We start from the raw sequence: 27,860 nt of genomic DNA, 5'->3' as shown, positions 1-27,860 counted from the left end.
TTTCCTTTCACCCGCAATAAAAGATAATTGTCTTTGGGGTTTTACATAAAGCGGTGGTATTTCTTTATTTACCATTGATAAACCATTTAATCCGTATATTGTATATATAAATAATTTAAACATTTATTGATTTATAATTTTAAATATAAATGTTTTTAGATGCATGCGCCGCCATGTGGTGTCGCTGGCGCAGAAAAGATCCTAATCCAGGTTAATAAATAAGTCAAGATCTTTTGGATATTTCCTATGAATTAATCTTTAATTGAGTTGAAATTATCTTACAAAAGTTTTTTTGTTTCTTTAGCTGCTGATATTTCGTTTAGTTTAGTGCGTGTTTCACAAAGGAACCAAGTTAATGATGACATACTAAACTATACATATTTATGGCCTATCCTCTATCGTATCATTGCTATGATTTTCTCAAGCTATTTTCGGATCTCTTCTTATAAAAAAAAAACAATCTGTGATGGGAGTGCATTTCGAAATGTATTATATTACTAATCAGTCTTTATAACGAAAATAAATACGACCGGTCTATCGAATGCTCTCTACAGAGTGTGATCAGAGGATATTTAGGGGTTATCTTGATCTGATCTTATTCGACTTTATCGAATAAATCGATATTGAGCATACGATTCAAAAGATATTTATCTACTTACGCGGGGACACACAATAAATAAAAACTTAATAAGCAGGTGTATGGGGAGCGTGGAGTCCAAGGACAAGAGTCTTGTGCATGTGAGATATGTATGTATGGGCCGTGAATAGTTGTCATTAGTATCATACATTAGATAATATATTCATATTGTCGCTTTGTTACATTACATTTTACATTCATTCTTAAACAGTAAGCATTGGAGAGACGATAGAAAATACTCGTACATATGCCGAAAGCCTTGCTGGGTATATCTGTCATCTATGCCGACTAGCTGAAGAAGCAATAACGTGTTATTGGCTAGTTAGTGCCATAAAATTACTATTTGCCATTTTACAGTGTGTATCCTTACAGTAAAAACCATAGAATTGCAGCTTAAATTCGTATGCCTTTTGTTCCTTCTGTTTTCTTTTGCTTTTCTTCGATTCGATTAGAGAAATTGCTTAGGGGAAAATACTTTGAGTGCTTGCACATGATCGAGCTATGATATTTTATTCCTTTTCAGATTAGATTTGTATATGTTAGGGCCTTACACTTAGCTATAGATAGATATTCATTCATATATGATATGATAAACTTTAGTTTACATTGATTACTTAAACACGATTAGCTTATTATCTTACACATTGTATACGAGCATAGCATATATGTATAAATATAAATATAAATATATATTTATTTAGATTTAGCCGTAGATGTTTAGTTTAGTTTAGATGTAGATATAGTTAAATGGTAAATCTTCTGCGTGGGTCATCTGAGTGGTTGTGGTTGGTGCCACATTCTTGTGTGTGGATCATCGTTTGGGCAAAGCAAATGAAGGTTGTTTCGGTCACCAGGCTGATCCATTGGAAGATAAGTGGATTTGGTATGGCATCTCTTAGGGGCCCGGGAGCTGTACAAAAAACCGAGAGGCTAACTTAGAACATTACGGGTTAAGCTATACGACATTCCAGAATCCTAATGCTATGTGATTTCAGCTTCAATTTCACTTTGATAAAAGAAAAATCTTTTCCTTTCTCAGAAAATGTCAAAATTCTTGCATTAAATATTTTTAAAATATCCTTGCAATATTGGAACTTGAGAAATCCTTCTCCAATTGAATTTGTTGGCAAAATAATTGTTTACATAGTACTGGTATTTCGCTAACTGAATAGGTTTGTATGTCGTAATGCAATCAGTATTGCAAAGCTATGAATCTAAGGTTATAGTAAGGTATAGTAGATCCTCCCATCCCATCCTAGTGCAGCTGAGCCGTCACATATAGTCCGCAGTCCTGGTCCGAGGCCATTGAATAGTTGGCCGAATCACGATCCTCCGGAATGGTGGGATGCGTCTCATGCGGCAGCTTGGCGAATGCATGATGACCGGCTCCATAGCCCAGATGTCCATACGGTGACTCTGCCGCCTTGGTCACATGCGGCAGGCGGCGCAGGAAATGTGGATTCGAGTATCGCACTCCATTCGGCAGCGTGGTGTGCGGTTGCTGGCCACCGTTGTTGTTGCCATTGCCCAGGGCCACCGCTGCGTTGGCATAGTGTAAGCTGGGTGTCTTGAAGCTGGATACTTGCGGCGGCGGCGGTGGTGGCATGGACCCCCCGCCGCCCATGGAGCTTGTCATCGCCGAGGTGGAGGCATAACCACCGCTCCCGGCAAGCTGCTGGCTGTGGCAGCCCACCGGTAGCGGCATTGTGCTGCAATGCGCCGTGTAGTCGAATCTCTGTTCGGGAACCGTTCGCTGCAACGGCAACGTGGCACTGTTGATGACCGCCGACGGGATGGTGGGTGGATCGGCGTTAAAGCTGGACATACGCATGTTGGTGCAGCGACCGTAGGGCTCCTCCTGAATGGGCGGCTGTGGGGGACGCGGTGGCGGCTTGCTGGTGGCCCGCGGCCTTATGATGACTTCCAGTTCACGCTCCTCGCCAGAGTGAACGCCGCTGGAGGACTCGGAGGGGGCACGCTCCGGCGGCGATGTGGTATTGGTGCTCTCGGTGGTGGAGGTGGTGTCACTGCGAGGCGTCAACGCCTCATTGGGAACGCCCGAGTCGGCGCGTCGCAGGCAACGGGGTGTGGAACTGGAGGCGATCTGGGGGATAGGGATAGACAGACACACAGAGGAGGTCAGTGAAAGTGGTCAAGGAGCAGCTGGGATAATGAGTGATTCAGGGGAGGCAGGGTCTCTGCTTCAGTTGGTCCTGGTCTGCAAAGTGAAAATGAAATCAAGTCAAATCAAATTCGTGGGGTCACATCCCAGGGCCATCCATCAACTGGAGCACTAATTCGGACACTGTCGCCGTCGCCCAGTCCAATCCATGTCGCTGTCTGTGGCCCTGGCACTGATTTATGCTGTCTCATAACGGCAAACATAAATCTCGGTGCTGCTGTTGCTCCGAGGGCGTGACATGCAACACGCCCCTACATGGCAACGCTGCAACACAGCGGCATCGCCCCCCTCGACAATACCACATGCAAATCACGAACAACAGCAGAAAATTATTCACTATGCCTTGCACTAAAAGGGGAATACCCTAGCTAAAGGAGAAGCTGGCTCTTTGTTTTGTGATTTTTGTTAAGAAGAAATCTGACAGACAAATCTTTAAAGCTCATAAGCGTTTGACTATGTTAAAGATTGTTTTGAATGATTAATCTTTTCTTCAAGAATAAGATCTTAAAATAAGAAAAAATTGTTTCAAAGTAAAATAATCATTTAAGACACCGAAACATGTATAGAAATCTTCATTAAATAATGATTTGTAATCCTAGAGGCATAAGTTCCCTTGAAATTCCTTCCACCTAAAACCTGTCAAACTAACTTATTGACATTCCCCACTGATATGTTAGAGTATCTCGGAAACCACAATAGGAATACACTCCACTTCCTTCACTTACATGCGCTTCGTTGGTGTGAACTGCGACCGTGACCGGTGCCAAGGGGCTGACTAGATGCTGATGCGGATTGCTCGGCTGCTGCTGGAGAGGATGGTGCGGCGGCGGCTGCTGCTGCGGCTGGAGAGGATGCTGCTGCTGATGGTGCTGCAGGGAATGCTGAAGTGGATTGGGGTGATGGTGCTCTGGCGACAACTGCATCATCTCGGGCATGGCTTGGGGAGCACGGCCATAGATGACTGTTCCTGGGTGAGGCTGCAATGCCGGCGGCTGTGGAGTGGGTCCACCCTTGACGGGCAGCGGCGGCGGTGGAGGCGGCGCCTGTGAAGCGGTCGGATGTGGAGGCTCCAAGTCCCTGGTGGAGGCGTAGGTGATGCTGTCATCTCTTACGCAGGCCAGCAGTTTGCCCTCCTCGGAGATGTTGTCGTCGCTGATGCCCCCCAATCCACTAAGGTTGGCATAGTCATGGGTATGGGGCTGTCCATGGGCAAAGGATTGGGCATGCCGCTGCTGCTGTTGCTGGGGGTTTGAAGTTGAAGACGATGGCAGAGGCGGCGGCGGTAGTTCATCGTACTCGGAGAGATGGAGCAGACTGACCCCCACGGAGGTGGAACTGATGCCACCACCACTGCCCGTCTTCATGCTGCCCATTGTGATGCCCACAACGGCGCCGGCGGTTGCAGCTCTTAGTGTCGCGTACTCGCCGTCGTCAATTTCCCCCGCAGCACTGGCAAAACATATCGAGGCTCCACGGCTCGTATGGCTAAAGGATAATAGAGAGTGATTAGGAATGATGGCAGGATCAAGAAAGGATTGTCGCCTTGTGTTGGTTGCTTTTTTAGGTCTTAAGGAAGGAGGAACGAATCAAAGATTTAATAATATTTAAGATTTTATATTTAAAAATATATTTAACTATACTTTGACTGAAGAAAGTGTAAATGGTATTAGTATTATTAATTTGATTTAACATTTTCTTGCTACTTTAAACGTTTCCGTTAAATTTTATTTAACAAGACCATCAAATATCTTGATTAAAAATTAAAACAATTGCTTTAAAATTCTTCTAAAATTCGTTCACTCTCTCTCCCATTGATTCGTTTTAATACTGTCTGTGTTAGTTCAATGGTTTTCCAGTTAGTTAAACAAATTACGAAGACCAATAATAGTGGCAAACATCAACAACACGGCGACATCGACAACAACAATATACACAGTGTGCGAACGATTTGTTTTTAGTAGTTATTTAGTTGTTAATTGTTAATTACAATTCGCCCACACTCAATTAGCTAGAGTTAGTAGTAATTAAGTTCTAGTAAATTAAACAATTGACAAAATGAAATGAAAAGAATCGTTTTTAAAAAACAGGCGACAAGCGGAACAAAATAGTTTCTCATCATTATCCTTCATCCTCTATACATACATGTCTCACTATATATATAAATATAGTATATGTATATAGATAAATCGTTTATTATGTTAAATATATGGAATAACAATCGTTTTAGTGGACAAACAAAAGAGTTTCGATTAAACAAAAACGCAAAATGTGGCGAATGTCAGAAGCACGCACGAATATTCAAACTGAGAAATAGTGCTGGAAAATGAGGGGCAAATTAGGTGAGTGGCGAAATACGCTGCACTAATGACTAGTGTTGGGCAATTAGTTTTTAAAACCAGGGGCTTCCCCAAATGGGACGTGCAGAGGAAACACACCGATAAATTACAAATGAATGAACAGAGAGCAGTCTAGGAAACAAACAAACAAAAAAATAAAATAACACATGGAATTCCTGATTATTTGGTGCTGGAAACGGGCGTGGTTTATGTTGTGGTCTTGTGGGTGGGTGGTGCAGAATATGTGTGTGTGTGTTTTGTGAACGAAAACTAAATGAAACTAGTTGCTAAGGTTAGAGTTAAGAGAACGGACAAAAACGGAGTACGGAGTACGGCGCTTCGAACCCGCAATGCTCTTTGTTTGGTTGTTTTTTATATATTTTTTTTTGTTGGTTGTAGCTAAAAAACGATTTTTTACCGCTTGCCATCAGTTTGTTCTTGGTCACCAATTAGTAGGACATCATCAGACGTACTCGTAACTTCGTTGAAGGTGACCTTCAGCTTGGGCGAACTGGGCGTCAGTTTGGGCCAATAGATATCCTCCTGGGCAGCCAATCCCATGACCCCACTCCCAACGCCTATTCCGCCACCCCCTCCGCCCATTCCCATGCCTAGCTCCGTGCTGGTGGCGGTGCTCATCATGTCCGGCTTGGAGGAGTCACCTCCATTCACCATGGTGCTGGTGGAATTGCATCCGCTGCTGCTCGAATTGCTGCCCGTCCGCTGACCGCTGGCCATGAGGAGCGGCTGGGCACTGGCCTTGCCCAGCAGGCCGCCATAGGAGCTATCCAGGGGAGGCAGCTTAAAGTGCCACCGCCGCTTGATTGTGAGGCACAGCCAGATGACGATCCACAGGAGCAGGTGCGTCACCCCAACGAGAGCTGTAGAAATGAAGGAAGAACGAGACAATGGTTATGAGAGGAGCACTGAAAGAGAATTCTTTAATATTAAATGAAAGAAATAATAAGAATTTATTTGTTGAGGCTTCTCAAGGAACACTGAACGAGAATTCTTTAACACTGAATGAAAAAAATATTACGAACTTATTGATTAAGGTTCTTTCTTTGATACAAAAATGTACCTTATATTTCTCAGGGGTTCCTCTATCAAATAAAATCTTTTATAGTGATTTTTATGAGATTGTATTTATTGTATTTGTATAATCAGTTTAATATATTCTTGAAACCTTTTTCTCTGTGTATGTTGAAGCAGAAATTGAAACGTAATTCGGTTAAGGCAGCAGGCGTCTGACAGCTTAATTGGACGCTGTCTGCAGTTTGATTGTCTCGCTTCGAGTGACACTCAATACCTTTGCCCATCAGGCCTTTTGTCTCGACGATGGTCGATTGGGTTATATACCCCAACGATTAAGGCCCGGTCAACCCCAAAGCTCAAGTCTAAACAAGGTCGCTAATTGGCTTAAACCACAAAACAGACTACTAGTCGGAGTTCAAGATGTTAATTCACATTGATTTTGCTATCAAATTATGCAGATTTTACGAGGTTACTTAAGCTATGGCTGTAAGCTTTATAAAAAGCAGAGTGGATGCTTTGAAAGAGTAACCAATCAAGGTGTGAATATGGAGAAATTTCGATAAATGAAACCCTTAATATTTCCTTAAATTTATGAAAATAATACTACAGAACCATTCCTTGAATTTTTGCTCAAATAAAGACACTTACCCGCTAAAAACGTAGGACAATGTAGATTGTTCTTGTAAGTGGCACTGAGATCATTGAGCAGCGGTGCCTTTACCACCGCCAGAGCAAGGACAAAGCACAGGGAGGCGCAGTGAGCAAAATAGATCCAGGTTTGATTACTCTTCAAGGTGATAATCGAGCGATCCCGCATCCTTGTGGCCAGGCGTCCGTGTCCATACAAATACATCACCATCGAGGAGGCCAAAACCAAGGCAGTGGAGAGTAGGTACAAGGCTAGCGTTACCACAGCATTCAGAATGAGACCCGGTTGATGCACAGGCATGGCCTCGGCATAAATCTGCAGCTTGTACAAATTCGAGACTCCCACATAGCCCAGGATGATGTCCAGGGCAGCCACCACCATCTGTAGGCTAAAGACACAGGCAAAGGCCTTGGAGGTGTTCCAAAATACAGCTGGATAACGAACTGACCACACCAGCAGGGCACACAGCAGATTCACAAACTCCGCACTGGGAGGTTGCGAGAAAATTGCCACATCGATGGGCTTGTCAATGCCAAAGAAGAGTTGCAGCATTCCGGCAAAACCATCCAACCGGACGTAGTCCTGGCCAGCACCCTTACCAGGTGCCGGCGTTGGGGGAGCCGGGGTTAGGGCAGGCACTGCCTGAAAGTCCGCATCCTCCAGCTCAAAGTCCTCACTTTCCTCCGGCTCATCCTCATTGGACTTGGCCACAAATTCGCTGGAATTTATGGTGGAGTCGCCTAGCAAGTACTCCGGTTCAATTTCCACTCCGGCAGCACGTTTCGAGATCCTTCGCTTCTGATTCTTTGGCTTAATGGCTATAATCTTGGAGTTGGATGTGGAAACGGGTGTCGAGGGAATGGGCACCTCGGGCAGAACCTCCGGTTTCACGCGATGAATGCTGCTGTCACGGGTGGTGGTCTCCTCCTCCGGAAAGCTCTCGAGGATCGCCTGTTCGTGCGAGGCCACGTGGTGACGACGCGGTGTCTGCTGCTGTCCCTTTTTATTGTGGTGCTTGTGGTGCTTCCGGGTCTTGCCATGGTGATGGTGTTGCGGTTGTCGGCTGGTTGCCAACACAGCAGGTTTCACTGTGGTGCTTGTTGTGGTGCTGCTACTAGTTGAAGTTGTAGTTGTAGTTGTCGTGGTGCTGGCTGTCGTTGTACTTGTGGTTGTGGAAGGAGTAGTACTCGTACTCGTGCTGGTCGTGCTCCTTTCCTTTCCGAGGGTCCCGAGTGTCTGCCAATTTTCCACATTCAACTTGTTGCCACCAGCGGTTGTTTTTGGCATCAACTCATCGAAATCGGGCATGATGACGGTACCCTCATCCGGATCCGGCTCCGGCTCCTCCCCGTCGTCATCGTCGTTGTCGCCCCGCATGGCCTCCTCGAGCTCCTGGCGCTCCTCCTCATCGATATCTTGATTAATTAAATCGGGCACTTCAAAGTACTGGCCCCTGCCAACCTCCAGTTGCGTTGAAGTTGTCCTGGTCGTGGCCGTTGTCTTGGCCGCCTTCCTGCCGCCGGCAGCAGTCTTGTCGGGTCGCAGGTCGAACAAGTTGTTATTGCCTCCGACAACCGGACCAGAGCCCGGGAAGGGGACCTGTTTTCCTCGGAGAGCCGTGAACATGGTATCGTTAAAGTAGTCTTCCTCATCCTGCTCCAAACTCGTTGCGGTTAGATTCAGCGTGGACTGTTGTTGATGGTGGAGGTGATGCTCCTTCTGCTTGGAGGATCCTGATGCGGATGCGGGTGTGGGTCCCACCACCGACATGGCCATCAAATTGCGTCGATTGATCACAACAAAGTCCAATTCAGTGGCCCAAATTTGTTCTGCAATAAACGTAAACAGAGTTGAGGGGTTGAGATTGATGGCCGCTCAAGTATATAGAATTAATTGCTTTGAACTCGGGCATCAGGCAAGATGCTTTCGCATCTAATTGGAATACATCACGCAGGATTACATGGTAAGCACCTGTTAAGAACAAACGTACACACTCTCATTCGTACACACCCCTTGAATAAACATGAGGCGATGTAATGAACAGGATGCAGGACTATTCTCCATCTGCCTTCAGCATTTTCATCCACTCTCCATCTTTGTGGCAATCGTTAATTAAATGAGGCATCGATACTAGGCAGGGACCTCTATAATCCACGCCCAGTTGATTATTAGAAGGCAGTGTGTCTGTGAGGCGGAAAAGAGGAAAGCAATTTTTGGTGCCTCCTTTGGTGCTGACTTTGAATTGCCATGAATCCCAATGAATCCCTATCAATCCTTATTAGAGATGAGCATATATCAAAGAAGAGGCAACGATAAAGATAAATCAATGCCAGTAATTTATTGAAAGTCAATCGAAAATATCTCTTTAGAATTGCTATTCAACCAAGTATCAGTTCTAGCCTTGAGGCATGATTATATGCATAATATAATTGACAATATTATTATATTATTCAAAAGAAATAATCTTTTTTAATTGATCGACAACATGTTCAAATAAAACAACCTATAGAACCAACCTTTAGAAGTAAATTTATAGGTTGTCATATATTATATAAAGTAATTATAATAAAATAATCATAATAATACAAATATCCCCTTCATCTTCGATACGATATATCGATACTATCTATCACCCCTAATCCCAATCAAGGCAAAAAGCTAACCAAAACCCAACTGGAATGTCCAGACAAAAGGGAAGCTGTGCTGTGCGAACCATTGTGTTGGCCATTGAAAGGCAAAGGGAGAAAAAAAAAAAAAGGAAAACAAAACTATTTCTCTGCCAATCCCATTTCAGTTCGATTCTGGCCAAATGGCAAAACAATGCACACAAGTTGACCATTAGCCACCACCACCACCTCTCTTGGCCAGATTTGAAGGCCCTAATTAGTCGCGTATTTGCAACACATTGTACGTGTCGGACTCGATCTGTTTATCCTATCTACCATAAACCCCATCTCATATAATGTGTGTATATAACCCATTTATGTTGCAGGATTCAGTGCTCTGCAGAGGCTTAACTCTTGTTTTCGGGGTCAAGCCTAATATCCATGTTTATTACTGTGTCCTCGTGGTGCGATGGAATGAGCTGGGAAATGGGGATTTTCCAAAGCATTTGCCATTCCTCGATTTATATTTGTCTGTGTAAAGGAGTTCCGAATTTGCAAGAGCGATATGAGCATCAAAATCATTTGTTAACGTAAAAAGTAAAGGAGAAATTCAAGGAAAAATATTTAAACAAATATTTAAATGCCACATAGCATACTATCCTTTAGTTTGTAATCTTGTGGTAAAATAGCAGACTTTGGGTAAATTCCAAAGCATTGAACATGTTAATTGAAAAGCAATCACTCACGGACACTTGTATTAACAGTGCAGACAGATAACTTTTCCGGACCCCTAGGAATATTCCACCTGATTACACCGCTCAAACCCTCTGGGCATTCCTGGAAAACTCACAAACTCATACCACAGCTTCGAACTCCTATAGACATTAAACCCAATTAAAGCCGCCTCAAAGCCACAAAATTTGTTTGTCTTAGCCCAGTTAAGATGCCGCTAAGCTTTGTGAAAATTCCCTAAAAAGCTTTCTAATTAGTTTACTTTATGATGTTGCTCATGGCATACAGATATTTCTTATATAGACAGAGAGAGAGAGTGCCCTATTTGATAATGGAGCGGTTAAGAGAAAGAAAAGCGGAAAATCGCCAAGTTAACACTTTCATAAAATTATTTATTAGTTGGGTTTGCAAAGGCTTTAAGGATACTTACCCGGCGGGCGGTAAGAAATAAAAGAAAAGAAAAACACCCGTCAAAATGAGAGAATTGCTGAGCAAATATTAAAGACAATGGCCCAAAACCGAGGGCGAAGACAAAAAGACACGAACCGAGGCGGGATTACAACAATGGATGCCATAATAATATGTCGTCGACGATGCTGCCGGAGCGGCAAGTGGCTCGTAAAACCGACAACACCGAGAATCTGAAGATTAACCCGCAGGCAAAGTCGTCCTGCCAGGCTGAGACAGCCTGCCACCTCCGACTCCCCCTTGATTATGGCAATGACAATAACACCAACGAGAATGAGCGGCCAAAAGGAGGACTCACGAAGGACGACGAACGACGAACGACGAAGCTCGGGAGCGGTCCACAGCTCTAAGGATAAGAGTAATGAAAATGCGCAAATCCAACCCGGGCCACGCCCCACCGGAGGCAGGGACTTCCCCCCGCATCCGCTTGCCTTCCCGCTGCGGTAATAGTTGCGATAAGGAACGAACCCACATCCTGATCCTGCCGCCTCCTGCTGCCATCTCAAACTCGCGCTCGTTAAGTCTTTAGCATGAATAATGATAAGTTCTCGGCCCTAAGCCAGAGTAAAGGTACAATTGCAGTTAAATTAATAGATTTTTCATTATATGAAACGGTTTCTAATATAACTTTTTAGCATATACTTTCAAAAATACATTTAAGTTTAAATGATAAGTAATTTTATTTATTCTTGAACTTCTACAAGTATTAAAGGATTTAGTTATATTATTTTACCGGCTGCTGTGCCGCCCCAGTGGGCAGTCCGGGGCCAATGTCTTTAGCCACTTCCGGACCACCCGTCTGGGAAATCCACCCCCGTCTTCAATCGCACCCTCAAACGCCACCCCTCCCTCCCCAGGACTCGTGGTAATCTGAGCGAGCCTGTTTAGCAGCCTTTTATGCGCTCAATATGGCGCAATGTTGGCAGGAGCCTACTGTTATCCATCCACTCGCCCTATCTCATCTAAATTTTCATTTGTTTTCCCGCCCGAGATGTCAGAATTAATTATTTATGAGTACACCATGGCGTATAAGTGATTTCGCCATAAAATGGTCAGTTTCGAGTGATTTTTGTGTCATCTATAAATGAGATTAATTAATGAATTGTGACCACTTCCACGAGGCATATCGAAAGCTTTATTTGTTTTTTTCTTCTCTCACTGCTGACGACAGCTGCCGGCTGTTTGGGAACTTTTTTATTATATTATTTTAATAAGTTTCCGTTTACTTTGGGCCTGCGAAATTTTAATATCTTGAAGACTTTAGTATGTTGAAGAGATTTCAGAAATATTTGTTCGCTTTTCCTTCTCATCCTGTTTCTGATTCAGTTTTAACAGCTGCCTGGGCCCACATTTCGTATACGCAATTTCTGAGAAGCCGTTAATAATGTTGGGTGAATTTAATGAAACATAATCATGAAATGAAATGCATTCACTGCCTGCCTCTTCTTTAATGGCTTTTCCCTGCAGCCTTTTTTTTATGTGAGTTGAGGGAAAGTTTTAAAAGGATTTTTTTATGATTCTTTTAGCCTAATTGCGTACATAACTACTAGTTACCTTAGACTTTAACTTTTTAGTTTTCAGCTCTTGTTCAAGACCAGTCAATCATTTAAGAGATAGCGGATAATTTCCTAATTGCACGCCGGAAATTATAATTCTCAACTTACAGACATAAGCTCATCATCAACTGGCCACGACAGGCCAATCTTACAGCCAGCTTAAGTCTTTAAGAATGTCAGAATGCCGTTGACAAATTGTGAAGCGACAGAAAGAGGGTGCAAAAAGCCAAGGAAAGCCATTTAGCCAAGCGCGAAAACGGCCAAAAGGAGTCGCGCGACAAGGCATTGCACTTAGCTTGACCAACTGCTCCCTTCGATCCCATTCGGTCCCATCGCAGCCCCCATTCACTCCATTTCGCCAAGTGCAACTTTGCCTTTGACTGCACATTTTATTTTTGTGCCAATGATTTTCTAATTTAAGAGCGGGCAGCAACGGATGAAGAAACAATTTCCCGCCCAGCATGGATTTCACCAATGCGAGACCCGCAAAATGTCTGCCGGCGACAAGGGATCGCTGGAGTAGCAGCAGCTGCAGGAGGTGCAATGGATGAGACAACAAAAAATAACAACGAAATTAATTGAAAAATCACATGGAAAGGACCAAGGGACAGCATGCCAGTGAGTCAGTCAGTCGACTTTAAACCCTCGTCTCGTCATGGTTTTTATGATGCCAATGCAGCCCCCGCTGTCGATGCCACATTTTTAATTTACTCGGCGCGGACAGGATGAAAACTGTGGGCAGTCCTACGCTGACTTGCTGCATTTCGCTTTTCTCTGTTTTTCCGTTTTCCCTCACTGGTTCAATAAACCCCATACAATTCGCTATCAACTGCTGTCCGTGGGATACTTCGAATGGAACTCGGACTCACTTCAAGTGTAGTTAATTTTGATTTGCCTGCCGACGTAGCCTTCCATTATTGTTGCATCACCCAATCCCCACCAGTCAATATCCAACATTTCCCATTCGTGGCCATTTAGCGGATTTTCCACGTTAGTTTTTTATGTGCAGAATATGTGAACTTTGTAAAGTGCTTTAGAAAGTTAAGGAGGACAGTCTATATAATCCAATGAGAAACGAGGTATTGTATAAAGGAGTTTAGAGTATTCAACGCATTTTCTCTTAAAACCTATCAAAGAATTTCCTTGCTTCCGTTGGAATGAAAGATAAATTGTAAAAGGGGAAATTTTCTATGGATAAGAGCTCTAATTGCTAATTTATCTTTTACTACTATTTCTCCGGCTTAGTTTTCAAAAGGAATTTTGTTTAAATGGATCTTTAAAGACTTATTTTCTCGAGAACACAATCCCCTTCATGTTGTTTCAGCTAATTTTAAGTTTGCATTTTCATTTACATGTTTTTTCCGCCTGTCATTAAGTGTGGAATTAGTTTACTGTGCTAGAACGACAGCATCATGCGAGTGAGTCCCTTCGATCCGATTCTACACACGCATACAAACACACATTGGGGCCTCTGGGATGATATACAAACAGAGGCCTGTAACGACTGCTGTGGCCCAGGACTCATTCGACGGGTGTCCTGCCGTCAGTTGGCCAACATTTGCACAGTTTTGCGTCGCTCGGTCTGGCTTCCGCTGGCAACGTTGCCGCTTGCCTTGTTATTAACATGGCTTATTGCTGGCCATAATGGGCGCACCTCGTTCCCTGTCAACCTGGTGCTCCCCCCCTCATGCTATCCTGTCCTGTCCTGGCCGTGGTCCGTGTGCCCGTGTGGGTAGTGTTTACTCCTGCGGTTGTTAGCCTGTGTGCTCGCTCCTTCGCTTGTGTTTTTGTTTGCTGAGCGGTCATGCATATACACACATATACACACACACACATTCTGAATGTAGATGTTTGGCCAGCAGATTTCCCCAGCGATTTCCTTTGAAGCTGCTGTTTCAGGCTGCTCCTCGGCAGCTTTTTTATTCGGGCTTCCCTCGCATATTCCCTCAAGTTCACTTTGTTAAGCGTCCTTCAGAGCATCCTAAACTTCTTGGTTAAACAGTTTCGCTGGCAACATATTTAAATTGGTCCGCCAGTAGGCAAGCCTCCCAAAAGGATCCTCCAATTTGAATGCAATTTCAGTTCGTTTTAAGGACAATAAATGGGAATTAAAACGCTGAATGAATTGATTAAATTGACAATGGGAATTATGATTGATTTAAGCCCACCCATGGATGGCACTCATGTTCATTTTAATAGTTGTCAACGTGCGACTCATGGCCCATCATCAATATGACAATGTACAACGTGGCGTATGCTTGACAACAATGAAAATGGCCATAAATGCAATTCGTGCTCGGCAACATTGTGCGCGGGGGTTTTTGCTCTTACTCCCCTCCAGTTTTCCGCGGGAAATGCATAATCGACATGCAATAAAAAAAGAAAAACATCACTGAAAGATGCCACTTTGGGGGCGTCGAAAGTTTGAGTACCCTTTCAGTGACACTTTTCTGTACTTGGGGAACTTGAAGAACTTATTCCATAGATAGATGGGAATGGGCTGACTAAATCTGCTCGTAAAATATTTTAAAGACAAAAGTCTTGCCTTGTTTGTCCTTATCAATAATAAATAATAGGTTTTATTCTTTGTTATTTTTCAGAGGTTTAATGTAAAATGTTATATAGTAGAAACTATTGTGTTGAAATTATCTTCTTGCAACAATTCGTACTCCTCTTAATTTTTAACAATTTCCAAACACATGAACTTCCTTAACTCACAAAAGTAAATAAACAATCATCTCAATAATTGAAAATCAACCCCCCGGAAGTGCCAAAAAAACAAGAAGAAGAACCATAGCCCTCGCAACAGTTTCCTGCGCTTTCGCATTGTCCCATTTCCGTTGCATACTTATGGGCTACTTCCGCTCTTGATTTCGTCCATACAATGCAATGTGTGTTTGTGCCCCCGAGTTAATTAAGCTTACCTTTTGGCAGCAATCCGTTCTCAATGATGCGAGCCTCGAGCAGGAGTCGGGGCAGGAGCAGGCACAGGGCAATCAGGATGTGAACAAAAGCCGCCGTGGGTCCACCATGTGTCCACAGGGCACGCAGGGTGCCGCCCCGCGATTCCTCCTCGAGGCCATCCTGCGGCGAGAGAGTGCACCGTCGCTCCCTGGCACCGGTGGCCAGTTTGATGCCATCGTTCGCCAAGTTGCCAACCTGTCGACGAATAGTTCACAGAATTTTGAGATTATTAAAATATAATATGCAGTTCAGATTCAGTGGGTCGGAACAGAGGGGAGGGGAGATGGAGTGTGCGTGCCAAGAGTGTGTGTGCCAAAATAGTTCACATATGCAAATGATTTGCCATTTGGGCGGGATTAAGTTTAGGGGGTCAGCAGACTTGGCAATGAATGCTTACACTAGTTTCCAGGTATATTTGTGGTCAGAATTTGAATTTAAATCTGTCACAAATGGGTTTGGTTTTAATTTAAATTTGCTTTTGGTGAACAATTTAAATGTTTAAGTATAAAAAAAATAAAAAGTAACACGATGGCTTCATTATAGATGAGATCCTATGTTTGTATTATTAAAGATTTTGAGTTCAATACAAATAGTATTTAATCAGCTTAACTTTTTGCACATCATTATATTTATTTGCCAATATTTTTAAAGTAACATATAATATTATTAAAGTAAAGTAGAAAGCAGATTATATTTCCAATTAAGACTAAACAATTAATCGTCTCCTTCTCTCTTTTACACTTTCTCTAAATATATTGCATCTCAAAATGCACTAAAACATGTTAAATAGTGTTATTGATTCAAGCACGCTTTCGCTTCTGGCTCACAAACGGAAATTGAAAATTTCCCCCAAGATGCACTCAACTTCCTGGCAAATGTGCATACATATGCAATTTAATTTTCTGAAATATAAGGTAAAATAATTTAGCAAAGGACAGAACAGCTAGCATATAAAAAATTGCATTATATCGTAACTTAATTGAATTAAATAATCAGCCAATGGCTTTTCCCATTTGTGAAAAATGAAAAATTCAATATAATAAAAAACTTATATCCAAAACCAGTCATTAAGTTTAATTAATGAAACGGCCAATAGCTTTTTATATTACCAAAACCTGATTTGAAAAAATATATATATGTTAAATGAGTGGAAAATGTAAAGCTGAGGTAATTATTTAAAAGATGACTAACTATAAATACTCCAAGTAATTAGTTCAATTGAAAATCGAAAATGCTGCAGAATGTTAATAAATTATTCATTGAATTTGTTGAGATAACTACAATGGTGTTAAAACCAACACCACAATATGTAAAGCTTCCTTGGTGGAGATTCTCTTATAATTCAATACCAATCAAAATCAGACTTTCCAATAATTTATGCATATTAGCAGCTTCACAACTCCAATTCTCTGACTCTGGTTTAATTAGTAGATTTGCTGCATAAATTATCCATTTGTTTCGTGTGACAAAAACACTTCATAATTGCTGGCAACAGGCAAACTGGCCATAGGGACTGTCAGAGCTATATCGACCGCACACCGACTGAGAGAATGACAATTTAGTGTCCTTGGGGCTTGAGGCAATTAATAGTGAAAACTATATGCACATACAAAATTCACGAAAACTGCAGAACGAAACTTCTATTGAACATGTGTAAAATGAAAAACCAAAACAGCACAAAAAAAGAAACGCACAAAAAGTGCCTGTTTTAATGCATTTTTTATGAGCACGCGGCGTTGGCGTGAGAAAAACCAAAGCATTGCGCATACGACGCGTTGGCGCATAAACAACAGGCAACTAAATAAAGGAAACGTTGCACGTGACAAATGGCAAAATGAAATATTTATATACGCTAACACATGCAATATACATGCATCTATTATTTCCCTTAAATGTATGTATATGTATATATCCTCACGCTCGTTTGCCATTTATTTTGCGCGGATGGAAGAATAAAAAAAATAAAGGAGCATAAAAATCACGTGCACGTTATATAAATAAATGCGAGCTGTCGGGCTTTTAAATTAAAAACAAGCAGACATCAGCATGATGAAGGAGCTTCGGCTCGAGGTGAATCTCCATCTCCATCTCCATCTGGAGCTGGAAATAAGGATGAAATTGGAGCCAGGACCAGGAAGCAGCAAAATGGAACAACAACTCCACTCGTTCACTTTGTTTTGCTGCCGCTCCGGTTTCGGTTTTGTTTGGTTCGTCTGGTTTTGGTTTCGTTCCGTTTCGAGCAGCAACAATGATTGCAATTTGCAAAAAGCGAAAATGCATTTGAAGTGCACACAGCCGGCGGCAAGGGGAGTGAGTGGTTTGAGCCGAGTGCCAGAATGATAATGCATTTAAATGTGCCAACAATCAACTCAAAATTCTTGTCGAAATGCGGTGCAGCCGTTCATTAACGTTTACGGTTTACAAAATTCTGGTGGCTATGAGACTGGTAAATAAAGCTAAACCAAAAAGTTAAAACAACAAATTGAAATAGACATATACGGAGTAGGGAAATCCTATGAGATATAGCATATTAAAAAGCTATGAAGTATATATACTAAAATACAAACATTAAAAACCAACAAGTACCTTCTACGAAAAGATGTAATGAAACAAATATAATCCTTAATAGACTTCACAATGAGGATCATAAACTTTTGGCATCTAGTACTAAATCAACCAGCTCGTTTCCGGCTTTTCAAAGTTTCTCACTCGAAAACACCTCACAGGGGAGGAAGGTATGTAGGTGTTGGTCAACCATTTTGTTAGTTGTTCTTTTCCACACATATATAAAGGATACGGGGATGTGAGGATATGAGGATGTGGGGATATGTGGGATGTGGTTTTGCTCTGCCACCCCATCGTTTCATTCGTTTAATTTCGAATGCTGTGCAAATATGAAAGTCACAAAGTTTTCGCATCTCGTTGTTATGGCGATGACAGTTTGCAGCTCCGTTGTTGGCTAGCTCTTTTGCCGACTTTTCCCTGACTTTCCCTCAGCTGGTGACTGGACTAACCACCGCTTTTCCCACTTTCCAATTGCCCCCCAAAAGAAGCCTTATCGGGCGACACATACTCCAGCCCGTAGGAGAGTGGTCGTAATTGTGACTGGTCTGTGGGTCTGCTGGCGAGAAACTAAAGCTAAAACTATGAACTTCTGTTCCCAGTTATGTCCCCGTTCTGATTTCAGGACTCCGAGTCTCTGGCTGGACTCCGATAGCCACGCCTCAATGGTCAATGGTTGGGATTTTGGTTTGCAACCAATTTCTGTTCCGTTGTCCTTGCTGTTGCCTTTTATTAAATGTTCGGCAACGTGTGATGGACCACAATCCCCTCCGCTATCTGTCTGTTGGCAGTGCAGACAATTTGACATTTTTACAGAGCTTTTATTTTCACAATAGAGAAAAATATTAAAAAACAAGTGTCTTTAGGCCGTTGTCAAACAAAAATTCTTCAAAAAATGTCTACTAATTCTAAATAATAGAAAATCGAGTAGTTTCAGGTCCCTTAAAGGAATAAATTTTAATTAAAGTACTTATAAAACAATATTATTAAAAATAACTAAAATATATTATGGTACATGTTCTTATAATATTGAAATTTTCCCATTTATATTTTTACCAATTATTTATTGCTATATCTTTGTACTACTCAGTGTCAGCACTATATTTTTACCCCTTTTGTGACTCTGCTCGTTGGCGGTTTTTGGTAGTTTTTCCCCATTTTCCCGCACTTTTCCTTGCTTTTCATCGCCCTCTGTCTGGCCGCTGACTGATAGGCAGCTTTTTCAAGCATTTTTTGGTCGCTTTTGATGATGCTTTTCGTGTTGTTGATGCTGTTGCCGCTTTTGTGGCTGTCTGGCGGTGGTCGAAAAAGGAATATTTGCATACAATTTGTATACTCTTTTGTATTGGAGAAAAGTCATCGTAGAGATTTTTGTGACGGGTCTATGAATATTAATTTTAAAATCAATTGGCAAGGACTTTGGCTAAAAAATACTTCTGTTTTAATAGTAAATAAAATAAAAACAAATACTACAGTAACTGAAAGATACAACTTCTGAGGTAGCAACCCAATTAAAAACCTTATAACCTACTTCAACTTTTATTGAGACCTTTAATAATTTAAACTAAAGCCTTAAACTTGGTAAAACAAAAAGAGCACAGTAAACAAAAAAGTTAATTAAACGCACGAATAAGTATATATCCCTTACCCAGGTAATAATACTCTTACTCTAACAGGAGTATAATCAACTCTTCTGGGGCTCGAGCAGACGCTTAATGGAATTATGCTTTCGATGACAAGGGGGGGTGGGAACAGGAGAAAAGGACTTCCCGTGATAGGATCTATGGTCTGTCTGCTGTCACTTCGAATGGCCCCAGTCCATTGCCAGTCAGTGACCATATACAGGAGCCACTCCCACTCCCAATCTCTCACACCAGATGCCTTCCAGCTTCCTTCCATTTCGCTTGTTTTAAAAACAAGCCAATTATTTGTGAAAACTTTCAGATGAAACAGGGAAGAAGGGGACAGAACACAACATACGAGGATACGGGGGCGAGGATATGGGGGCGAGGATATGGGGGCGAGGATATGGGGGCGAGGATATGGAATGACAGCCACTACAGTACTGAAACAGCAGAGAAACCTGAAGAAAAATCTTTGGGGAAATAAAATAAGGTATTTTGGTTTAAAGTATAATAAATATATATAAAAACAATTGGTTTTTTATGTCAAATTTTAAATTGCAAAGCGTCTAAATGTTTAATGTGATTATTAAATTATATTATTTATATTTCTACTCCTGGTTCTTTATAATTAACTTTAGAACTTGAGGCTATTTTTGTTTCCTAGATTAATATTAAAATAAATCCTTTAACAATCTTAAATAAAATTCATATATTTCCAAAATCGAATGTCATTTCTTATTGTATTATCAATAATAGTAACTTCTAAACAGTGTAACACTTCTCTTGTATTCCATATCTTCGAATCGACACCAACTATTTATTACTTAACCATTTTAACATTCACAAAATAAATATATTGCAGTGCATTTTCGCCTTCTTTACCTTTCGTCCTGCCTGTCTTTCATTTTAAGTGGCTTTTACCAGTCGAAGTAGAAGGGAAAGGACTAAAAAGTGGTGGAGTAAATGCCGTTTGTCGGTGATTCTATTTTTCTATTGAGTTTTTCTACCATCATCGCCGTCTGCCATACACTTCATAGATATAGATGATAAATATAAAACACTACCGAACAGCATATATGTATGTACACTGGGAAAGGGGTCCAGTTCATGGCTAGACCAGGGGGAAAATACTATGGGGGGAAAGCCATAATTGCATTTATTATGCTGATAAAAACAGAGACACTGGGGGGAGCACACAGGACACACAAATGGAGGACACTCTTGCCACGAGTGTGTCTGGGTGTCGTCAGCCATTTTGTTGGATGCTCTGAAAAGGACCTGCAACGTATGCTGCTCCTGGTCCTGGTCCTGATCCTGCTTCTGTTTGTGCTCCTCTGCTGCTGTTTTTGTTTGCAAATAAATTTAATAACGAGAATAATGCCACTAAAAATAATTCACACAAACACAAAGGCAGCTGGGAAGAGGGGGAGAGGAGAGCACCAGGCAGACAACACAAAAAATTTAATTATTGAGTGCAACCGAGCACACACACACACACACACAAAATACAAACACACATACATACCCAGGACGAACACTACACAGTTAATTATTGCAGGAGCATGATCCCGGTTAAAAACCTATTGGTACAATATAACCACAGCAAAAAACAAACACTCACCTTAAACACTGCCGATGTAAAAAAGACTGGCAAAAGGATGAACACCACTCCGGAGAGCACTATCTGCAGATTTAGTTCCGCCACGGGCTCTATTTTCCAGGGAATCAGTGAGCAGCCTATAAAAGTAAATAAATAAATTAAATAATATATCAGAAAAAAGATGAAAATATATTTGATGTATTTTATTTTCATTTTTATTAACCGAAAATGCTTGAAAAAAATAATGATAAATCAAGAAAAAATATTCTGGTTTCGTGTCTTTCATACACTTTTTTATAGCACTTTCGTTACATGTTTAATTAAAATTTTTAAAGAAATTTACGAAAGGATATTTCAAAATCCTCAGCTCAGTATCAGATATAAATTTTGGAACTCAATATATAAAAAAGAAATGTACCGGAAATCCACTATTTACTGAAGGATTACTAATATATTTCCTATATTTTAATATTAAACCTCACAAAAAAACCTTAGCAAACTGTTGCTTAAACTCACCTAGGAACCTGTAAGCTCCATGCATGGCCAGGTATCCCTGGAACAGGGTAAGCAACACCCCATACCAGATGGACCAGAGCGAATTAAGGTGCAGATAGCTGCCAGAATCATGGCCAGGATGCTGGAGGCTGGTGTAGCGGCTCTGATGCCGCTTCGACTTGATGTACTTGGCCTGCAGCTGCTGTTGCTGCTGCGTAAGACTGTTGCTGGCCGTTGTGGCATTTGTCAGCACCGAGTTGCACAGGCTCGAGTTGAGACTACCGCCACCTCCAGAGGAGGCTCCTGGTCCTCCGGATCCACCGCCGGATCCGTGATGCTTACCGCCCATTTCTTCGCTGGGGGATTCCCTTTGTTCGTCGCTCGCTTCGGTGCTTTCTTTGCAATCTCTATTGAGGGCTTTGCTCGGCGGTGCGACAGCGAATAATGTTGACAATCAATTTCCGTCTATCTTCACTCACTATTTGTATTGATTCTGTATTGATTCTGAACGCTGATTTTCTATTTACTCAAGTGCTGCCGCTGATGATGATGACGATGCTGCTGATGCTGCTGATGATGCTGCTCATTGTTTTGGCCATTTCCCATTCGAGTGGCTGTTGGCATTGATAATATTTGTTCACTGATATGGCTCATTATAGCGTCCGACGATTGTATTTGCCGGCGCATATTTTGGGAAATTTCTGTCGTTTTCCCCCGCCTTGATTGACACTGATTCGCTTCGACTGCAATGACAGATAAATGAGTGTGAGAATTATGTGTGGTCGCAATAAATCGTACTTATATGTATATTTAAGTATTTATGGAAATAGCAATTTATTTAATGTCCTAAAACCCATAGAAGCGTTTCAACTAATATTCTGTATTATAATTTTATATGGGTTCAAATAGTGTCCATTTTGTTCGGATCATTTAAATTGATTTAATGGCTAAACTCACAATTATGCAATTATTAATTTGGGTGAAAAGTTGTTTGAGAAAATATATAGAATATGATAAGTAAACCTTATTTATTTAATTACACCATTTTGCTGCAATTTCGGACTTCTTTTACTGATTAAAATAATGTAAACATAAACATTTTTCTTTTTTAATGATTGTTATACCCGTAAATATTTTCCCTATGCAATTCTTTAATTGCCAAAAAAAAAAAAAAAAAAAACATTATAATACTACTAATTAAAAACCCGCAGCAATTTTATTGCGATTACACTTTTTTAATTAAACATTCGATTATATAATTAGGCAGACAATTATCAATCTGCAAAAGCGCTTTAAAAATTCATCAGGATTTAAAAATCCACTTAAAGCGTAAATAAATTATGGAACAGGCAGCCGGCAAATCCAAGCCGTATTTTAATTAGTCACCAATGGGGATGATGCAGATTGTTTTTGGCCGATAGCCAAATTGACGCGTTTAAATTGGCAACAATTTAAATAAGATTACCATTTTCCCACCCAAAAATGGGGGGATGAGGATGAAAGGAGGAACCTATAAATCAATCCGGTGGGAGACCGAAGGAGGAGTTTCGCCCCGTGCGGTGTCTGTAAACCAATTTTGGCACATGGGAGTTGCAGTTGTTGCTGCTGTCGCTGTTGCTGCTGCTGCTGCTGCTGCTGCTGGGTGTTGCATATTGTTGCATGTTGTTGCATGTTGTTGCTGCTGCCCCTGCTGGGTGTTGCCAGCACTGTTGGCTGTCGCATAATTAAGGCAACGCTGGCTGCCAGACAAACAGACAGACACAAATGCGACGGGAGAACCAGATCCTCCGGGGAGAAGCCTCCTTTGTCTGGGGCCTTGTTTAATGCGTCGCGCCTCGTATTCTGGCACATCGGAAGCAACATAATTATAGGCCAAAACGACACTGTGCCAAATAATTTTTTGCAACACAGTCCGAGAAGAACTTAAGGGTATTTAAAGTATATATTAACTATATATCTTATAGATATAGCTTTGATGAGAAACAGCATATAATGTTTTACAATATTTATGTTAGAATTAGCAATTATTTAAACCCACTAAAAATCGGCAAGTCTTTTCTTTTTCTTTATATAAACCTATGATTTACTTCTAATTTGTGTACTATTCCATGACCAATTTTCTTCAAGTGCATTTACAATGTGTAAGGCAGGTAAAACTATTTGCAACTCTGCGTGTCGGTGTTGCATCTAACATGTGTAGAACCGTTAACATTTATGCCGCTTCTGCTGCCTGCTGCCTGCCTCCTTTTTACTGAAAATGTTGCGTTTTGTTCAACACAACCACGAGTTGGCCAAAGGGAATACATATGGGGGAAATGGGAGAAAATGGAAAATGGAAAACGCAGTTCCTTGGCCTTCCCCAGGCCCTTGTTGCCTATGCAAAAATAATAAAATGTTTGCAATTTGTTCGCGTTCTCGCTGTTTGTAATTACGCGCGGTTAACAAATGGTCGGTCTATGTGTTTTTATTCACATTTCTTCTCTTCTGCCCAGTAATTGACACGATTTAATTGATAATTGTTGTGTCCAGCACAAATGTCAATGGCCAAGGGACAGGAAATCGCAATGGAATTAAACACCTGCTGCTGGCAAACAGATAATAAAGCTATAAATTATACAATAATTTTAAAGCATTGTATTTATAAGAAAACCGTGTTTACCTATTTTTTAAATACTGTGTCACATTTTCAAGTAACTTGATCATTAATAAAGTTATTTAACAAATCACAAAGTGACTAATGATATTAACGAATTATATGCTTTGAACTATCAAGGACTTTAGGTTATTTAACATTGGAGTGAATATGCTTCACCATTTCTGCTGGTTTAAATAATATACCCTATTTAATTAAAATTTTGTACTTCTTCCAATAAACTAGAAGGTATTCAAGTCTCTATAAATATAAAAACCTAATATACTCAACGTTTACCTCCAAAACCTGCTACAAGATTCACACAGACACAACAACACCAGCAAGCAGCAATTCAAACAGTGTCAGTTAAGATCCTGTAAGTCCTGTTCCGTTTACTCTTGCCAGTGTCTTGTGTTGATATTAATTCTATGTTAATTACAATCTCCGCCAGCCCAGTACCGAGACTTTGTATCCGAGTTCTGTTTCATGTTTGTTGCCTGAGGAGGAGTCCAGATCCGGGGGCCATGTGGCTGCCTCTTTTGGAAAGGGTGGCTCTAATGTGTTCCCAAGGCAACCAAGCCACTGCCACTCCTTGAACTTCCTTCCTTCCTCGTCCCTCCTTTGTGTCCTGTGACACACACTCAACATCAGATTAGCCAGCCGCAAAAGTCATAAATGCAGATGTTTACATTTCTTTTTCCCGCTCCAGCATCCATTTCCTTCGGTAGCATCCTTTGGGGCATTTGCTTTGTCTTAAGCCGGTGCAGTGGCCACCGGGGGGAGGGTTTTAAGGTGGTTTTTGAGGGTGGTTTTTCCACAGCCACTCGGTGGAGATAGAACTTTGTGCCCCCGTCCTTGGGGCAATTTGTCGCGTTCGCACGAGTTTTACGCAGATGAAACTGCCACTTTATTGCCATCATGAGGTGTGTAGGTACACAGAAAGAAAATGGTTATGCCACTTAAATATTAAAGGAAAGAATGCTAAGAAATGTTTTAAAATTAATTTCAAACTTAAAAGAAAAGTCTTTACAGAAAGGAAGAGATTTCCTAGAACCCTCTACAACTTTCTACTTCTAAGACTTTAACAAAAAAAATATTCTTAAATTCCATGAAGCATTTAAATATATAATTTTATTTTCCACAGTGTACCTGTGTTTGCTGGCATTTCCTTTGTGAGTCGTGGCGTAAAATTAAAATGTTTTGCTGTGGCAGCAGAAAAAGATAGCGCAGCTCCGTGACGTCTTAGCTACTTCTCCCTCCTGATGTTAATGCAAATTAAAAACTTGACTCAACTGCATTTATTTGGTTAGCACAGTTCACAGTACGTCTTTCAAGTTTCACATACTCCAGCTTCCCGGGTGAGTCATTCATTCGGGGGTTTTCTTATTTTCCCCCCCTTTGAAGGGCGCAGACTCCACTCCACTTCACTTCACCCTACAGAAAAAAAAAAAAACAGAAGGGAAATGCTACAACAAAATATGCTAAATGGCTCTTGGCTTTCCCCTCAACCCATGAATTCCAGACTCACACATTGCTTCTGGCATACTCAAGTGAGCCCACTCTGGCTAATTTATATGGCCAAGCAGCTTCTTTCAGCCTCCTCACTTTCCCCCATTTTCTTTTCTGCCTCATTTGTTGCAACCCTTCAACCACCAAACACCACCCACAACTGCCACATTTTATTTTTTTGATGGTCGAGAGCGGACAATGTTGAAGAGCTGGACAAAGAAAAACAGTGGCAATTTTCCTTTTGCTTTTTAAATATATATTTATTTAAGCTGCCATTGAGATGGCTTTTCTCCTATTTCGCCATTTTGCATAAATGAAAATGTTGCATTTTCTTTGACGCATCATTTACTTTCGTTTTACTTATTCCATTCAAAATCAAACACAATGCAAACTCTCATTCGCTTGCTGCATCTTGGCTGTTGGTTTTGTTGCTGAAAGCGTGACCAAATTCAAGGGGCACTTGGAGAAAAAATTAACGGACTTAAATTTTTGGGATAATTTAGTTACTTTAATTAAATATTAATGATATATAATATATTTATTTGGGTGGACATATTCTGCAAATTTGAGTGTAAACGCTTAATAAACATAAAAGTTATTAAAGAAAATGCCTCTTGGTATCACTATCTCGCTTGCACTTGCATTTGCTAATTAGTCAAGTCTCAAAGCGTGGTTGAGAACTCAGACAATTTAAAATTAAACATGATTTTTAAACTTTTGTTCTTAAAGTTAATTAGTTTTGGGGTGTCTTGATTAAAATAATGTTCAAAAAACTCCTGTAACTTACTTGCCAAAGCTGCCTCATCAAACCCTACTGTTCCTCTTGATTTCTAGTTCAAGCTTTAATTTTATTTTAAGTGCATTAGCTTCCCTGCATCCCCACATCCCCACATCCCCACGAAACATCGTGACTCACTTGTTAAATATATATTTTTTAGCAAGAGTTGCCAACAAACATGAAGAAAGTAGAAGGAACACAAAAAAAAAACAAAGGAAAAGAATTTATTTTCTGCATTGGCTGGCAAAAGTTTTTGGCAGAAGAGACGGGTGGCTGCACGTGGCATGTTTTGAATTGGATTTACACATGTGCCGAGTTAATACGTGACCCCCAACCTCCAACCTCCCCCCTCCCCCACCCTTTTGTCACAACGTATGGTGACATTTTTTTCAATTTCAACTTTCCAACACAAGCACAGTACGTGCGAAAGCTGAAAATGGCTTGCCTACTTTTTTGGGCTCCCCCCTCAAACACACAAAAAATTTCAACTGAAATAGGTAGAAATAGCCAAAAATGGTGGCAATTAATTTTGATTTATTATAGGAACCAAAACATTATGGAAACTAGGCAAAAACATAACTCAAAACGTGTTACTAAAATCAATTCCTTTTTTTTTCCGGGAGGTTTAGAGCTCCACATTTAGGTCAGTACAAACTCATAAATAGCCAGGGAAACCCGAAATTACCAGCAAATAAACAAAAGTCAAACAAAAAAGGCAAGCCACCAGAGAGAGAGTGGGTAAAATTTATGACTGCAATTAAATGGCTAGCAGCGGCTAAATAAAATTAAAATAAAACATAATAAACTATATAAATTAGAATGAAAATCGCATAGAAATGGCAGGAGCCATTGTCTGCATCTAAATTATCGCATCGAGGGGCGTGTTAACCAAAACACTCGCCTCCCCCTGTTAAACCGATACCCCAGAAAAACCATCAGAAGCCAGGACAACAACAAATGAGCCACATGCCACCACTTGTGCAGTGGGTCTAAGCCAAATATCGCGTTGAAATGTTACCAATTTTGAGAGCGCTTAAATTGCGTTACACGGGGCAAAGGGATGTGGATTGGGGAGAAGGATGAGGACAAGGATGAGGTAGATGAGGAGCTGGAGCTGCGTAAAAGCCACCCCTCCATGGACATTTTGTCGCTTGCATTCCCAGAGAGCACTTGGCCCCCGGGCTCTGGGCTCTGGGTTCTGGGTTCTGAGCTCTGAGTTCTGGGTCGTAAAAATGCCGGCGAATTTATCGCATTCGAATGGATTTTTCAAAGGGTGGAACTTCAGAGAGGGGTGGTGGTGGTGGTGCTCATGGGGGTGGTGTTATTGTGCAGCGGTTCACAGTGTTGCTGTGCACATTGCATGAGTGAGTTTGGCAGGTTCAAAAAAATATATTCAAACCGAAAACTTTGGCCGCTTAAGAAAATCGATGGATCCCCCAACAATAACAACAACCATAACATCCCCCAGACGTTGTGCCACCCCCCCTCATATAT

At 41.2% G+C, this 27,860-nt stretch overlaps 1 protein-coding gene across 2 annotated transcripts; it reads right to left on the bottom strand.

Annotated features, from left to right (window-relative positions):
* Nucleotides 1–32: 32 nt before the first annotated feature.
* Nucleotides 33–22,620, bottom strand: tinc (transmembrane protein tincar). Of its 2 annotated transcripts, none has more exons than XM_086839282.1 (7): nucleotides 21,469–22,620; nucleotides 20,974–21,089; nucleotides 15,126–15,360; nucleotides 6,839–8,668; nucleotides 5,574–6,036; nucleotides 3,545–4,304; nucleotides 33–2,741 (listed from the first exon to the last, which is right to left on the bottom strand). In XM_086839282.1, exons 1-7 carry the CDS (start codon nucleotides 21,794–21,796, stop codon nucleotides 1,893–1,895), a joined length of 4,581 nt encoding a protein of 1,526 aa, XP_086695408.1. In that variant the 5' UTR covers nucleotides 21,797–22,620; the 3' UTR covers nucleotides 33–1,892. The 2 variants fall into 2 exon arrangements, 1 of the variants encoding a protein (XP_086695408.1); XR_015273130.1 differs by having other exon boundaries at nucleotides 1,113–2,741; nucleotides 5,629–6,036.
* Between the last annotated feature and the right edge of the window lie 5,240 nt (nucleotides 22,621–27,860).

Source organism: Drosophila serrata, unplaced genomic scaffold, assembly GCF_035046125.1.
Source record: "Drosophila serrata isolate PLE 108 unplaced genomic scaffold, ASM3504612v1 contig_364, whole genome shotgun sequence".
Classification (NCBI taxonomy): domain Eukaryota; kingdom Metazoa; phylum Arthropoda; class Insecta; order Diptera; family Drosophilidae; genus Drosophila; species Drosophila serrata.
This window is presented reverse-complemented; position numbering and strand designations above follow the sequence as displayed.